Genomic DNA, 17,197 nt, shown 5'->3' on the forward strand with positions numbered 1-17,197 from the left:
CAATTATGTGCGGGAATATTAGAGAAACTTCATTTGCAGCTTCTCCACCTATTCCATTATGCAAGCTTTGATGAGTTTTAATGAAAGCAGAGCTTCCTGCCAAAGGAGTGAGAAACAGAGCATCATAACAATGAGAGCATAAGATATAGACTTGTAAGGTCTTTTGCAAATGGATTATAAGCTGTTTGAGAATGGAAAACAAGTTTTGCTTCAGAGATTTGACTAAACATTACTTGAAAACTCCTTGCAATGCCCTTATGATTGCTGAACAGGTCTAGATGCATGAAATTGGCATTGTATCCATCAAGATAGGAAATAAATGTGTTTTTGTTAGCGGTTCTAGACAAACACTTTTGCAAATCAATACGCAGTTGTACTGCACAGAGGAAAAACAGTGTGTGTCTGGGAAACATCTTTTAAATGTTGACGAGATGTCCTGTTAACATTAAAAATGGCAAAATGTAAACTGAGTAGAATGAGTTTAAATGTCAAATTCTAAGGAAAATCTTGTCAAAGTGCTTCACTCTCCTAATTCTACTTTATTGATATTGGAAGTTTCTCCTCAGAAATGCTCCCTCCAGGCTCCTAGAGCCCCAGAAATCTTCTGGTACCTGCAGAGGGAGGAAAGACTATTGTTGGCAAGGAGAGATAGCTACCTTTTATGGTTAGGATAACCATACAGATGCCGTGTACGTTGGGCAAGCTGTGAGAGTGAAAGAGGGCAGGGTTAATAATTACACAGTGATATTTGGTTACTTGATTTCAGGACCATCTGCTTTTGGGACTAGAAACTTTGTGTATATATTCTAATATCCACATTGATCTTGAAAGGCAGCTATTTCTATCATCACCATTGAATTGATAAGAAAACCAAGACCCAGAAATGCTAAATGACTTGTCAAAGGTCACGCAGCTAGAATGTGTCATCACTAGAATTGAACTCCAATGTGACTCCAAAACATGTGCTACTCCTACTAGTAATTCCTAGCTTTGAAGAAAAGAAGGGATTCAGGGAGGCTGGATAGCAATAAAAGGTCTTGGAGGCAATGAGGAACAGATGGACACTTCTCACTCCTGGATTTGTAGAAGAGGTTGCGAATGGTAGGAATGGCTCAAGCCCAGTTAACATTGGACATTGAGGCAGTAGCCACAGTTCCAAACTGTTACTGACTTAATGGGACAGCTCCTTAGTCTAAGATAAATTACTATGGGAAATGGAAAAAAAAAAGGGATGAAAAAAGGAGAAAGATAGAAATGAATCTTCACTTTGGCTGTGATTTCTCAGTGCTCCATTTATAGTAGACTCACTAAAGTACATGTAAAAGTAGATCTGGAGATTCATCACACGCTGTCCCTCATTTTCCATTAAGAAACTCCTAGTCCTGCGGGAACACACAAGTAAACATTGACAGTTACAATGCACTGTGATTAGTGTCATGGTGGATACACACAGAAAATGAGAGGCAAGCACAGAGTAGAGGTATTCAAAATGCAACTACCCCAAGTTCATTATGCAGGGCTGTCCAGATGTGAGGATGTAAAATATACATACATATACATACAGAGAGAGAGAGAGTAGGGGTTGGGGGGAGAGAGGATTATTTATTTTAAGGAACCTGCTCACATGATTATGGAGGCTTGGTAAATCCAAAATCTACAGGGTAGGACTGTAGGCTGGAGACACAGAAAAGAGCTGCAGTTCCAGTTGGAAGGCCATCTGCTAGCAGAATTTCTTCTTGCTTAAGGGAGGCCAGTCTTTGTTCTATTAAGGCTTTGAACTAATTGGACGAGGCACACACATATTTTGGAGAGTAATCTGGTTTACTCAAAGTCCACTGATATCAACGTTAATCTCATCTGAAAAACATCCTCATAGAAGCATTAATGATAATCTTTGACCAAATATCTGGGTGCCATGGCTCAGCCAAATTGAAATATAAAATTGACCACTGCACCAAGGAAAGCAGGAAACAACTGAAAAGCTCTGTTCTCCTGTCTCGTCAACCCAAGCTTCCTGCACAATGACCTCAGGTGTTCACTAATTTCAACAATTTACTGTGCCCTGCTCTTTCTCCACTCCTGTTTTCCTCTGTATTGATTCCAGTGACCAGAACTCCTTCACTTCCTAAAGGCATCTAACCCTTCCTACAAGCCAACTTATGTGCATCTTCATCCAGCAGCACAATTCTGAATCCCCACAGGATTTCTGTTGTCTTAAAGGCATCCCTTCCTACTTGCCCAATTAGATTGACATAGCCAAGGATGATCACAAACTTCACAACATCGGCTGAAATTGTCGACATCCAGGCCAGGAGATTTTCACCACCAGGTAGTGTGCCCAGATGTCCCTTTTAACAAAACATTACATTTTAGTATGTCACAGTTTCTCTTAGCTGTCTACTTGTTCCTCAGGTATTCATCAATAGAGTGATTTTTTAACTTCTAGAGTTGGCTAGCTCTCGAAGTCTCTTATTCAGTAAGTAAGTAAGGGTTTCTTGCATCCATCCTCACCTTGCTCCCTTTCAACCTGCAAGGGGAGGTTCTTGCTGCTTCATGTTGGAATCTGTTGAACAGTCCCTGCTCCATATATTTTCATGGTTTGTACTTTCACACACAGCCCCTACCTCACCACTATCCTTGACCCTTGATGAATTCTGATCATATTTCCTCCATACTTCTTAGAACAGCTCTTTAAACAGGTTAACATGCATATTTTCCATTTTCCCCACCAGATGCATTTTCCACCTTTCTGCAGCCTTCTCTGTGCCCAGGAATGCTGACTAACAGCACTACATCAACAAGTGCTCTTGCTTTCTGAATTCCAGCTGGGTTTGCTCAATGGCGATATAGGAAGTAGGCTGGAATGAGCAAGGAGAGATTGAGGTCATCCACCAGCTCCTCGCTGGCTGTTCTTACATAGGAGGTCACAGCTCTCTCAAGGCACAGCTTCTCCACACTGCCCTCCTTCCCAACTGGCAACACTCCCTCCTGCTCCGTCTATGAGCCTGATGGTGGGAAGAACCCCTCTGTTACTAGATCTGTGTTACTATGGTCTCCTTCCCATAATTTCCTTTTGTATGCTCACACTTTTGTAAACAGTGCCAAATTTGAGCAAGCTGTCTGACAGATCCACTGTCCTCAAGATGGGAAACCAGTGCTAAAGTCCATGTATGAGATAGGAAGGGTGTCTTGTTGCTGGTGCTCAGAAAGTTGTTCATCTTTCCTTCAGGGACTATTAAACAGTCTAGCATGCTCCAGAATGGACTACAACCAAATCATTCCTTCTTTTCCCTGGAATTGAGACAGTAGATTTCCTTGCTGGGAAATTATAGTTCAGATTATGGACCTTCAATAGTTTTTGCTTGCCTCTACACAAGTCAATTCGATCCTTTTCTTTTCGATGCATTCAGTTGCATGAGTTTTTCAGTGTTATAAACTAGCAACTCATCTTGGTGAGTTTGGTGGCTCCCACAAATATGCAGGCTCGAGGGATCCTGGAATTTTGCTCCTGACATCTTCCTGGCAATGCCTTCTTTCACTTCTTCTGGCCAGCTCCTACTCTCTGTCTAGGTCTTAGAGACATAACCTGTCTGCCTAACAGTCTTTGCATGCCACAAGAGGCTGAGTTAGGTGTCTCTCCTCTGGGCTCCCAACACACACTACACATACCCCATCATTGTCATTGTCCTTATATTATATTTTAATTATTGCTGTGTCTTCTCCTTGATTAGCCTGTGAAGGAGACTGAAATGATACTGTTATGGGTTGAATTGTGTTCCCCAAAAAGATACGTTGAAGTCCTAACACTTGGTACCTGTGAATGTGACCTTGATTGAAAATAAGTTTTTTACAAATGTAATCAAATTAAGATGAGGTCATACTCGATTAGAGTGGGACCTAATCCAATATGACTGGTGTCCTTATAAGAAGAGAAGGAACAGATGCACAGAAACATGAAAGGAGAAGGTCACTTGTGACTATGAGGAGGATGAGAATCTCTTGCGGGGGCAGAGATTAAAGTGCTGGTGCTATAAGCCTAGGAATGACCAAGGATTAGGCAAACCATCAGGAGCTAGGAAAAGTCAAGGAAGGATTCTTCCCTACAGGTTTCAGAGAGACTGTAGTCCTGCTGGTACCTTGATTTTGGACTTCTAGCCTCCAGAATTGTGAGATAATAGGCTTCTTGGATGATTTTTAAGCCACTCAATTTGTGGAATTTTGTTATAGCAGCCCTTAGAAACTAATGCAGACACAATTTTGTATCCTTAGCAGTTCACACAGTGCCTGAAATGTACAAATTTATATTAAGCTGAACTGAATTGTAAATCATGTATAGAGATGTTCAAAGTAGGCCAAATGTGTATTCCTGCAGAAACTCTTTTATCTCCCTCAACCATGACTTCACTCAATTCTCCATCTAAACGCTGGGCTTTCCCTCTCTCCCACCCACTAGTCCCATGGTGAAGTGACTTAAAACACAGCCTTGGGTATGGCACCCTGTCAAAATTTGTAGAGGCCTAGATTCAGTCCTCTTTATCAATAAACCCAATTACCCTTAGATCACTCCCATAAATTGGCCTGCTTCCCCCATGTGGAGATAGCGTTACCTTACAATGAATGGGACAGTTGCTGCTGGAGCGTTTGGGGAGCTCATCTTCCCAAGAGCACCCTGTGGAAGGTGAGCTGAACAGACTTAAATCTCCCAGGAGGGGTAAGGTGCCACCTGGCCTATATAAATGGAGCACTAATGTTTTCCCAGGGTACATTGTAAAGAGAGATGCAGTTGGGATTTAAATTTACTGTTTTCTACAACTAAAATCTTCCTTTTTCACCCTCATGACATCTATTTGCAGATATCTGAAGACTTCTTAAGAGAAACTTCCCTTTTCTGTTGAACCTCACATGATCTCTCAGGGAATTCTAAATGAGGAAGGCATGTGAGTTCCCCTGCCCCAGATTCTTATTTTAGAGATTTTTGACTAGGCCAAGAGCACTCAGCTGACTGGCCCAAGGTACAGGAAAAGAACACCAGTTTCCAGCCTCCTAGGATGGTTTACTCTCTCTGTTTAAATACCCCAGTAATGCACTGAAAAGTGCAGACAAAAGTAACCTTTGTGTTTTCAGAAAACTTGAGGTAAACACAGAACAAGTCTTCCTCTCCCCACACCAAGCCCCTGTTCCTGTTCCATTCTCTCTGTTCATTGCCTCTCTCCCTCTCTCTCACTTCCTTCCTTCCTCCCTCACTCTCTTCCCTGGATCACTCCGTCACACTTTTACTCATTTCATAAGCTGCTCATATTTAAGAACATTTAATATTTACAAATGCAAAAACATGCATTTGGTTATTGTTATATTTATGTATCAAAAAATAGTTAAATGTCAGAATTATATAATTCAGCCTACAGAGAGGTTTGCTTTTATTTCTACAGATACTTTAGAAAAAAACAAAAACCTATATCTTTTACAATTGCATGTGACCAAAGAAACTTATTTAAAAGAAATATCCAGTCATGTGTGATCAAGCCTATCAACTCTGGGACACAACTCAGAGGTCCTGATTTTTCAGGACCACATCAGCAAGACAGGAACCTTTAAGTACAAATAAGCCTTCATCTTTAGCCATCCTGGTCAAGATAGCAAACTTAAACCCTGAGATGAATCTTTCCAAAGAAAGGCAGAGAGTTCCATGTCAACAAGACTCTGAGGCAATCATTCCTTCTGTGTCATGCTACTTAAATTACTTTGGAGTGTTTAAAAATTTTAAGCTATATTTAAAGGATATATTTTAATTTCAAAATATATTTTGATGGCATAAGGACAAGTCTATGGTTGTCTATTAAATTTATGATTTTAAAATATATACTTAAAAAACATATATATTCAAAGAAAAAACACATATACATTCATAGAAAAAATTCCAAAGGAAATTCTAATAGTAAACTAACAATGGCAGTCTCTGGATTGTGGTTTATAGGTGATTTTAAAATTTTCTTGATACTTTTCTTTTGTCCTTAACTCTTCTATAATTAATATTTATTTCTTTTATGACAAAAATAAAAGTACTGTTTAAAGTAAAACATAAGCAATATAAAGTATCCAATTAGTTTTAGTGATACAGATGATTACTGCATCAGAGGTTTTGTTTGCTTCCTGAATCTTGACTATTAGTCCTAATATTTATTACATAGAGCAAGCCATGAAATTCTCGTGTTCTCTTTCCTTCTATGTAAGATAGAGATAGAAATATTTACTTCAGATTTTTGTTATGAGGATGATGAGATGATATTGTAAGCTCTCAGTTCAGTTCCCAAAGTTGGTAGGAACTGAGTGACAACACCTGATCACTCCACAGCAGACATTGATCTCCTTTGCCTTATTCTGCAGCCAAATCACTTCCTATTTGGTAAAGCAAGACCACGGATCATTTGCACAAGAATCACCTGGAGAGCTCAGTACACGTGCATTTACTATTAGTGTTTCTGAGGCTGGGAATTCTGCATTCTCAGCAAGGATCCTCAGAGATCTGTATGTTAATTACATTCTAAAAATAAGCAAGATCCACTGAGAAACCTAGTTCCTGACCAGGTTTTTGAATGCTATAGGTTACCGCAACTATGAAAAGAACACAGTGACACAATTTCTAATTATATTTACAGAGCTGTAGAGAAGCGGCTAGCATACATGCATTTTGAAGAGATGAAGTATTATGGAAATACAATGAAATGGCATCCAATTTCATATAACTATCACTTTCTAAAGAAAAAGTGTGGTCCTTTGTATTCAGATGGGCAAATTGCTAAATGTCCTTAATCACTATTTTTGCAAAGGTTTGCTTGCATTTCTACCTGTGATATTGCAGGGTATTTTCCCCTATTTTAGTGCCTCATGAAGACAGTGAATATGTCTTATTTCTCTGCATATCCTCAATGCCCAGGACAGAGTCTGGCTACAGAAAGAGCTCCATAAATGTGGTTATCTTGTTGCAGAGAAGCCTGGAGCCTGAGGACTCAATGAGCCTTAATAGACCCCTACTTTTCTGCTTTATTAAGTGATGCTGCTGGCATCTCTGAAAGCCAGAGTGTGAAACAAACAAAAATGTATATGTGCCAATTAATGACAATCACAATGGAGGGAGTACTCATATTGCTGTATTTTTAAATAACTATTTTATCAAATTTTGGCTTTGTGGGATAATTTTTCAGAACGCATTAGTGATCATATGCTGTTTCTAAACCCCTGTCAGAATTGACTTCCGCAATGTCCTCTGCACTGAAAGAAGTGGCAAGATATTATGATTGCCAGGGAAAATGGAAATAGCCTGCTTTTTTGTGTTGTTGTTAGGCATCTATTGGATAACTAGCCTGGCTAGTTGCTCCAATACACATGACTGTGTCTCATCTTCATAACTCTAGGAGGTAGGAATTACTATTCCCATGTCACTGATGAACAACGGAAGCTCAGAGAGAATACAGGATTCACACGGCTCTTGGGCCAGATGTGAGTCAAGCTTTCCACTTCCTCACTCAGAGCTTCTTATTGATTTTGAGTTTTGGTTTGTGTTTGGTTTGTTGTTTTCCTTTTCTTTCTGTTTTTGAGTTTTAAGAGAGAAAATGTCCCTGACAAGCTCTACAGAAAATGTTTGGTAATTAATTCTTGGTTTGGTGGAACATTATCAAGACCATTAACAAGTTTTCTTCTCTCACGAAAATAACCTAGTTGTTAATTTCTATTATTTACTAAAGTATCATTTCCCCTCAGAGGTTGGTTCTTTAAATTTCTATTTATACAAGTGTCCCCTTCCAGTGGACTTCCCTTTGCTGGGTACCGTCATGTAGCTGGGTGAAGCATGAGCGGTGCACCCTTCCCCTTACCTGTGATATTGCAGTACACTTGCAAAGGTGCCAGTGGCCCGCTGCCGTCCGAGTCGATGTAGAAGAAACCAGCCGTGTTCCCTTGGTGCCTATACACCTCGCAGGATTGCTCATAGATGGCTGAAAAAACACAAAGGCAGCAGAGAAGAAACTTTGCTTGGCTCTGCATATTTCCTTGGAGGGATAAGTAACTTCCATTTATATTTACTTTTAATGTTGATTTCTTTCCGTTCTCCTATGGCCTCGACTTTCCCCCTAAGCCCTAACAAACTAGTGTCCCAACACAGTGGACTCGCATCCTCCATTCATCTTAACATTCATTCTTCTAATTGGCTCAGAAGTTACATCCTCTAAAAATCTCCCCTTAGTTTTTATATGGTCCTTCTTTCTAATAAAGTGTAGGTCCCTCCTCTGTGCCCACACAGTGAGGATCATCATACACTGCTCTGTCTCCCCCAGTGGTTACAGAATCTGTGAGAGCAGTGGCTATGTGTTGTTTGACACTGAGTTCCAGCATCTTAGCAGAGTGCCACACTCACAGCAGTTCAAAAGTGATTAGTGAATGAAAAACTGAATGGATATATACAGTCATGACTTTTTATCAATAAAGTAAAATGACAGTATCTCATTTCTATATACCCAGAGCTCAGCACAGTAGCTAACATATAGTAGGTGCCCAATCAGGTATAGTCCATTTTGACTTAACAAGCATTTCCTGAGTTCCTAATATATGTCAACAGTGTGGTTACCACCAGATGACAGACTATGAATAAAGCAATTAGTCTGTGCTTTAGGAATCTCACAGCCTGGTTGCAGCCACAAAGTCTTTATGTGCTCAGAGGGAGGCAGACACAAATGCCCTGAGATTGGGTACTTTGATCAAATGGCAGGTATGAGAAATATATAAATCTCATTACACCAACATGAATGAATCCAGTGGGGTGTAAAGGAGGCATCTGCTGTGTCATGGCTGAGAATGTAGAATGTCACCTCATGCTTTAGACAAAACGGTGTAGCTCAGAGCAGCAGGTACACATCCAATTATGTCATTCTCCTATGCTTAAAACACTTCAGTGGCTCCCAACAGCTTTAAGATATAGCACCAACTCCTCACCTTAGCCAGCATGCCCCTGTGACTAATGCTCCGTCCCAGGAATATGAAGCTGCTGTTTGTCATGATCAAGTGTGAGGGGTGTCTCAAATAATTCATTACGAATAAAGTCCTAAAGCTTGAGAGGGTTTGACTTTTTATAAATTAGAGTGAATTCAAGGTTATCTTTGTACTCATGTAATTCTCTTTTGCAACCACATATACTTTCTGAAGCAAAAGGTAAATGGGAGGGTCACAGTTTGCACCCTTCATACTGAGCATAGCATAAAGCTTATTTCTGTTTGCTCAAAACTGATAACACACCTGGGTGTGTGTCGCACACGTTAAAGTCAGCTCTGCTATGTGTTTCCCCTCCCAACCTTTCCCACACTCCCAAGATGACCGCCATACGAAAAGAGTTGCTGTTCCCACACAGCGTAAATACCACCCAGATAACATGTGGGGAGTTACATAGAGGTGGACAACATGAGCCCTGGAATCAAACTGGGTGGTTTTGCATCAAAGGTCTACCATTTACTACCTAGGTGAGCTTGGATAAGCTACTGCACCTGTGGTAGGCAACCTCTAAGACAGATCATCTTGTCCACACTTCTTAGTGTTCATGTCCTGTTCATGAATTCGTGCCCTCCCCTTGAGTGTGGGCTCGACTTATGCATTTGCTTCTAAGAGAATATGACACAAATGATAACTGTCATTTCCAAGAGTAGATTATAAAACAACAGTGGCTTCCATCTTGGGTGCTCCTGGATCACTCACTCTCGGAGAAGCCAACTGCTACGTCACGAGGCAGCCCTGTGAAGAGGCTCACATGAATGAGCATGAAAGCTTCTGAGCCATGCCATGTGAGTAAGCTCTGAAGCAAATCTCCATAGTTAAGTATTGATTGAAATGACTGCAGCTCTGGCTGACATCTGAATTGCAGCCCTGTGAGACACCGAGCCATAACAACCAGCTAAGTTACTCATGGACCTAGAGAAACTATGAGGTGATAATGTCTGTTGTTGCCAGATGTTAAGTTTTGCTATAATTCATTATGCAGCAATAAATAGATAATAAACTCTCAAAGCATTAATTTTCTCATGTGGCTCTGGGTATAAAAAGAGCCTACCTCAGGGGCTGGCCCCGTGGCCGAGTGGTTAAGTTCGCGCGCTCCGATGCAGGCGGCCCAGTGTTTCGTTGGTTCGAATCCTGGGCGCGGACATGACACTGCTCATCAAGCCACGCTGAGGCGGCGTCCCACATGCCACAACTAGAAGGACCCACAACGAAGAATATACAACTATGTACCGGGGGGGCTTTGGGGAGAAAAAGGAAAAAATAAAAAAATCTTAAAAAAAAAAAAAAAAAAAAAAAAAAAAAAAAAAAAAAGAGCCTACCTCATACAATTGTGGTAAAGATTCAAAGAGATAATCCACGCACAGCACTGAGCAGAGTGCTTGGCACATAGAAAGTGCTAGATAAATATGAACTCTTATTCGTATTATTGCATTGTTTCATGCCATATTGCCTCTTCTTTTTTTTTTGCCAGTTTTTTGTTTACTTGATTTTTTTTTCAGTTTTTATCATGAACCACAAGGCTTGTTATGAAAAACCCATAGACCCTACATCCCTTTTGTGCAGAGATGATGAATTTTAATTCTTACTTCATTCTTTTGGTATTAACTATTGTATATCTAAATAGCACATCAAAATTGCTACTTCTTGATTTTTCATTTTTACAAGTTATCTATTCACTTGGAAATGGAAGATGAGGATTTAGCTTTCTCATCACTCCCTCCATATTCAAAGCACTTTCTATTTCCCCATACTTCCAATATAGTTGCATTGTTATTTCAGTTAGATCAATGGTTGCTGTTTGCACTGATATGGCAACATACTTGCTATTCACAAATAGCAAATATTATGTATAACTACTTTTCCTTTTGTGAATAAAATTTAGTTTTTCTTGAAATTAATAATATCTTATTCTCTCATCTGCCTAGTTTTCTACGCATACATCACAAATTTAACTCCAAATTCACTAACAAATCTCTAAACTGCCTCCAAAAAACATCAGGTAAAAACTAATATAAATGGATATCTATTGGGAGAGAGAAAAAGAATGGGGGAGAGGGGGCAGGGATGAAAGCTAGACCATGTTAGATATTTTAACTCCAAAACAATACAAATACTTTAAATAGCTAGAAAAGAAAATTAAATATAATAGAAGAAAAAGAGCAATTCCTAAGCATTGAAAGGAAATTAAAACAAATCACTTTAAATAGGATTTCTTTCAAGTGATATTAAAATTCACTATTTTCTTGTTAACTTTTGCTTACAGAAACTTTCAAATACATGCAAAGAATACAGAGTAATAAAATGCACCTGATATTATTACAACCAGCTTCAACAGATTATCAATATTTGGCTAATCTTTTTTTTTAATATTGGCACCTGAGCTAACATCTGTTGCCCATCTTTTTTTTTTTTTTTTCTTCTTCTTCTCTCTAAAGGCCCCCAGTACATAGTTGTATATTCTAGTGGTAGGTCCTTCTGATTGTGCTGTGTGGGATGCTGCTTCAGCATGACCTGATGAGCAGTGCTGTGTCTGTGCCCAAGATCCGAATCAGTGAAACCCTGGGCCCCTGAAGCGGAGCGTGCGAACTTAAACACTCATCTATGGGGTGGGCCCGGGCTAATCTTCTTTTATCTATATTCTCAGTGTATCAGTTATCCATTGCTGGCTAAGAAACACTCCAAAATTGACTGAAGACAGTAATCATTCCATGATTCTGTGGGTCAGCAATTTAGGCTGGGCTGAGCCAAGCATTTCTTGGTCAGGCACAGATTGTTGGGAAGGCCATTTGTTCATCTGCAATCACCTGCTGGGTCAGCGGGGCTTACTGACAGCATGCTGGTGTGCATGGGTTTTCCCGTGTGTGGTCTCTCATACTCTAGTGGGCAAATTTCCATGATAAAATCTCCACGATCAGCAAGAAGGAAAGCGCTTGTTAGGTCTCTTACTTCATAGTGTTTGTTGATGCCCCTTTGACCAAAGCAGGTCAACTAGTCAACCAAACTCCAAATGGAACATTCCAAGGACCTAAAAGGAAATGGAGCTATAGGATAGAAGTGGACTGTGCCAGTGTTTGACTTCATGGAGCAGCATCACACTGCATTGTAATGTGAGCATAAAAGAAACTTTCATTTTGCTAAGGGATTGAGGTTTGGGGATCAGTAACTAAGTTTGTTAGCCTACCATTCCCAATATACATTCTCTTTAAACTTTGGTTCAGTTACTGGGAGACCTCTGATAGCAAAGCCTGGTAACAAGCCCTCTTATTTATAGATACTGTAAACAAGCTCATAAAACACAAGGACTTTGCCCAAAGACACACCAGCTGGTAAGTGGTTGATCTAATTTTATCATTCCTTTTTGATTTATTATTGGGAATACTTCATAAAACAAACATTTCTCATCAATTGTTTTGTTTCCTTAAACTACAAGATTGTATGGGAAAAGCAAGATCAATGTTTGATGCTTTCCTTTTCATTCATCGGTTTCAAAATACTGAAGTGGTTCCCTACCATCCTCCAAAAGTGACCAATGAGAATATTTTTAGTCTTATTATGAACTCATAGGTTTAAACACATTTGAAGTTAAAACAGTAATTTCACTAATGGGAAACAGTAGGATGTACCTAGCAGAAAAAAATAAAACATAACAAAAGTCTCAAATTTATTAAATACTTATTGTTAAATAATACTGCTATTGATTAATTAAATTACTATACATATATTGCAAAAAAGCTACTAATTATGTTATTGAAAACAGAAACTAAAATTTTTACATTAAAAGACAAAATATAAAATGCAGAAAATATATGAAATTCTGCAATCTTAATCTGAGTAGGTAATATCAATTTAGATTCATTATTTATTTTTTATTTTTTTAGTGATGTATATTCATGTTTTGACCACTGAAAGAACTAGAAGCACCTTAATGCACAGACTGCGGTTTCTGAATACAATTTCTCTCTAAAAGGATGGGTTTTACTGAGTCTGTGTTTGGAACAGGATGAGATGGGAATGCCTTTTTGTGCCTGAAAGTAAGAAAGCTATCAAAAATTGGAATTATGTCAAACACGGCACAGGATCAAATTTGATGGAACAATTTGGGTATCAAAAAGAATAGTCACTGCACTTGTGGGAGTAATGTTGTAATGCACAGAAATGTCAAATCACTGTGTGGTACATCTGAAACTAATATAATATTGTATGTCATCTATACTTCAATAAAAACAAGAGTCACCGCATTTGCATATTTAAATATATATAACCTACTAATTCATTATCTTCTATCTCTCTCTCTCCCTATCTCTCTATCTATCTATCATCTATCATTTATCTATCTAAGTCCACTGGTCACCTTTGGAAGTTGCTAGAGAATAAAGTCCTTTTCCGAAAATTGGAAACAATTCAGATTGTAGCCTGCCTTTCTTGCATGGACTGTATTTGATAATAACCTAATATTCCATGAGAAATATTATTAGAGAATAACCAAAGCCAGAAAGTGCAAAATAATAATAAAATTTGAAAATTTTCCTTTGATAATCACCAATGAAATAAAAAATTAGACAGTGATCATCAAAGACTGCTAAAATCATTAGGTCAAAAGCTAATGGGAGACTTTTTAGTAGATGGATTAAATTAACAATACCCAAACTCATGGATCAATCTCAATATCCCCCAAAGTGCTTATTAAATTGCCAGTAATGTGATGCAATGAGAAATACACAGCACTGCCTAAGCTTTGCCAAAAATCTGAAGCTGAATCTAATCAAGCCCTGAGATTTAAACACCAATTTATAATAAGAGGTAGAGAAACATGCTCACCCAAACTATAAGGATATGATTAGTTAAATCTAGAATGTGGGAACAACTGACTCAGTTTCTTCAACAAATAAATGGCAAAAAGGGGATAGAGATGCAGGAGACATATCAATCAAACATTATGTGTGGACTTGATTTGGATCCTGATTCAAACAAACCAGAGAAAAATAATTAAGATTTACTATCAGATGATATTAAGAAAGTATTTTTAATTTTGGTTGAGTATGGTAATGGTAGTGTGGTTTTGCTTCAAAAGATAAAAGTTGTTCTTTGCTAGAGATACATACAGAGGTATTTGAAGCAAAATGATATGACCACAATTTGTTCTTAAAGCGCTCCCTCAAAATAAATTAAAAAAAGAGGGGCAGAGCGGAAACAAAAATAACAGCATATAAATGTTGACTCTGAGGGAAGAGTACACAGGACACAATTGTACTGTTCTATCTCCTGTGTATGTTTGAAAATTTTTAAGAATAAACATTTTGTTTTAATATGTCGGCATTTCGGATATTCTATAGACTTCAACTTCTTTGAAAACTTATCTTCTGGATCTTTGTGATCTGCTGCAGCATGGATATTGTGTTTCCAATCTGGTGCACAGCCAACTCCCTGGTCACTCCCTCACCATCATGCTGGGCATTCCCTTTTGAAACTGGCTTTTTCACCCAGCATAACACCCTTGAAATCCATTCGAGTTGTTTCATGTATCAATAGTTTATTACTGTTTAATTGCTGCATAAAATTCCATGGTATGGATATACCACCATTTGTTTGATCATTAACCAAATGTCCTTCAATGGCTAGTTCAGTTGGAGCATTTTAAAATTCTCCAGAGTCTTTTTTTCTCCTTCTGAATATCATTTTTTAAATAGCATGCAGTTCTTGATTCATTGATGCAATATATCTCTAATATCTCAGAATGCTAATTATAATATAGTTTCTCTGTCATTTTCTTCTCTGTATACACTATTTCCTCCAAGTTGTGTGTGTGTGTGTGTGTGTGTGTTTAGTTGGTTTATTTGTTTTGGGTTTTGTTTTTGATCTCTATCTTATCTTTTATTTTATACTGTTTTCTTGGATGTCAGGTGATCTTTTGTAGCCATCTCATATTTAACAGTGGTCTCTAGAATACTGATTGCTCTAAGCAAATATCTGTGGTTTGCCCTCCAAAGACATTGCTGTAGAGTTGTCTGGCTGGATCATGTCATGGGAAATCCCCATGTTAATGTCTTTATGTATTTTCTCTGGGTCTCGTTAGATTCTATGATTTAGAGGGATATTTTACATGAGATATAGAAGGTGTAAGCAACACAGCACACATTTTATGCTTGTAAGGTCACAGTAGGGCATGAGGTGCTATTATAGATCATACATACTGACACTTATCTTCTGACTTAAGTTGTTAATGTAAGGCACCCAAGCCACGCTAGCTGCTATTCCACATAGGCTATCTTCTCCTTCAACTTCCCTAACTTCTGACTAGATGCATTTTAGATCTCTTATGATCACCTTGTCACCAAAGTTGGACATTTGGTGATGGTAAGAGCCAAGGTAGTTCTCTGATCAGCTGCTGACTGAGCCATTAAAAAATGTATATTTATATATCATTTATTATTATTTGTGTGAACTTTTAGAAGGAAGTGAAAGTAAATACATATGCCCAATCTACCAACTCTTCCAGGAAGTAGACCATGCTACTTGTTTATTGAATTTTTCTTCCTATGCAAACAAGTACTCCACACACATTTTTCAGAACCTACTTATTTTTCAGGAACTCTAGGTGAGGCTCTTAGAAAACTAAATGAAAAAGACATAGTTTTAGACCTCAAGTAAGTCAGGGTCTTAAATTGACCAAAATTAACCCCAATACAGACAGAAAATTTTAAAAACCACTTCCTAAAAGAAAAAGTATTTAAAGAGCTCCTCTAGGAAAAAACAGCAGGATAATATGGTTTCTCCAGAAAATCTATTAAAGAGTAGATAATCCTAATACTATTTATATTCTCCAAAATACAGAAAAAGAAAGAAATCTTCAAAAGTTGTTATATGAAGTAAACATAAAGATGATCTCCACAGCCAGCAAAGATCACACCAAAAAAGAAAACTATGGACTCACTTATGAATATCAATAAAAATTTTTTGCATAAAATATCAGTAAATAGAACCCAATGGCATATTTTAAAAGGATATGATGGCCAAGTGAGGGCTTAATCCAAAAATGCAGGAGTGGTTCAATATTAGGAAATTTATTACCATATATATACATGTATCATAATAATAATAGGGCTAAGGAGAAAAATTATTTGATCATCTCTATGCATTTAGAAAGACTTGATATGAATTATACCAGTTCTAAATTGCCATTGGAGGTCATCTTTAGGAGAACCATTACATTTCCTGTTGGGAAGAAGATGGGAACATGAAGGAAAAACAAAAGAATCTCTATCAGTGGCAATACCGGTCTCCGTTAAAAACAGCAACTAGTAAATGCTAATGCCAATGCTGCATTTGTAGGTCTAATATTACAGGTACACACAAAGATAAGAGCTCTTCAATGAAAATGACAATGATAGATATATTAAGACTCTTTAGAATAAATTTTTATATTAATATGAACAGATGTACAATGTAGCTGGACAGAACAGATGGATCAGTGTTTTCATATTTAAGGAAAATAGTCTGAATCTAGTTCTGGCAGCTAATTTATTGCCTAAGGTACAATTTGAAATGTCCTTGTGATGCTCACTCTCATTAAAGATAATGATAGTATTCAGACAGCAAAATAGTTTTATTTAGACCTCACCTTTTCAAGTACCAAGGTCAGAGCTGTAGTTTTTCTGCCCCCAGTTTATATTACTATTGTAAAACTACAGAAATACACAAGAAACTCACTTACAAGAGAAGTACACATTTTTAAGGCCTTAAAAATGTTTCAGTCCTATTTCTTTCCTTTTTCTCTATGTCTCCAGTAATCTAATATTTACCACATTGTTGCATATTTAGTTACAGATCTTCATACACAGCCTACAGACATAAATAAGATCAAATTAATTCTAGTAATTAAATCAATGTTTGTGAAGCATTTTGCATGTAATAGCCATTTATTTAATTAAGTTTATCAAGCCCCTTGTGCAGTAGGTTTGCAGAACTTTGCCTTGGTCTGATTTCAGTGAAGAAAAGAAAAAAATAATATGTTAAAACTGATGGGATTGGGGGCTGGCCCCGTGGCCCAGTGGTTTAGTCAGCGCGCTCCGCTGCAGGCGGCCCAGTGTTTCGTTGGTTCGAATCCTGGGCGCGGACATGACACTGCTCATCAAACCACGCTGAGGCAGCGTCCCACATG

General features: G+C 38.1%; 1 protein-coding gene across 2 annotated transcripts in view; it reads right to left on the minus strand.

Annotated features, from left to right (window-relative positions):
• Positions 1-17,197, minus strand: part of CNTNAP5 (contactin associated protein family member 5) — a 775,716-nt gene that overhangs the window by 273,771 nt on the left and 484,748 nt on the right. For both annotated transcript variants that reach the window (XM_014732391.3, XM_070241766.1), the window contains exon 12: positions 7,872-7,991. In XM_014732391.3, coding sequence (XP_014587877.2) covers positions 7,872-7,991 — 120 coding nt within the window. The remainder of the gene's footprint in view (positions 1-7,871; positions 7,992-17,197) is intronic.

This window comes from Equus caballus, chromosome 18, assembly GCF_041296265.1.
Source record: "Equus caballus isolate H_3958 breed thoroughbred chromosome 18, TB-T2T, whole genome shotgun sequence".
Taxonomy (NCBI): Eukaryota; Metazoa; Chordata; class Mammalia; order Perissodactyla; family Equidae; genus Equus; species Equus caballus.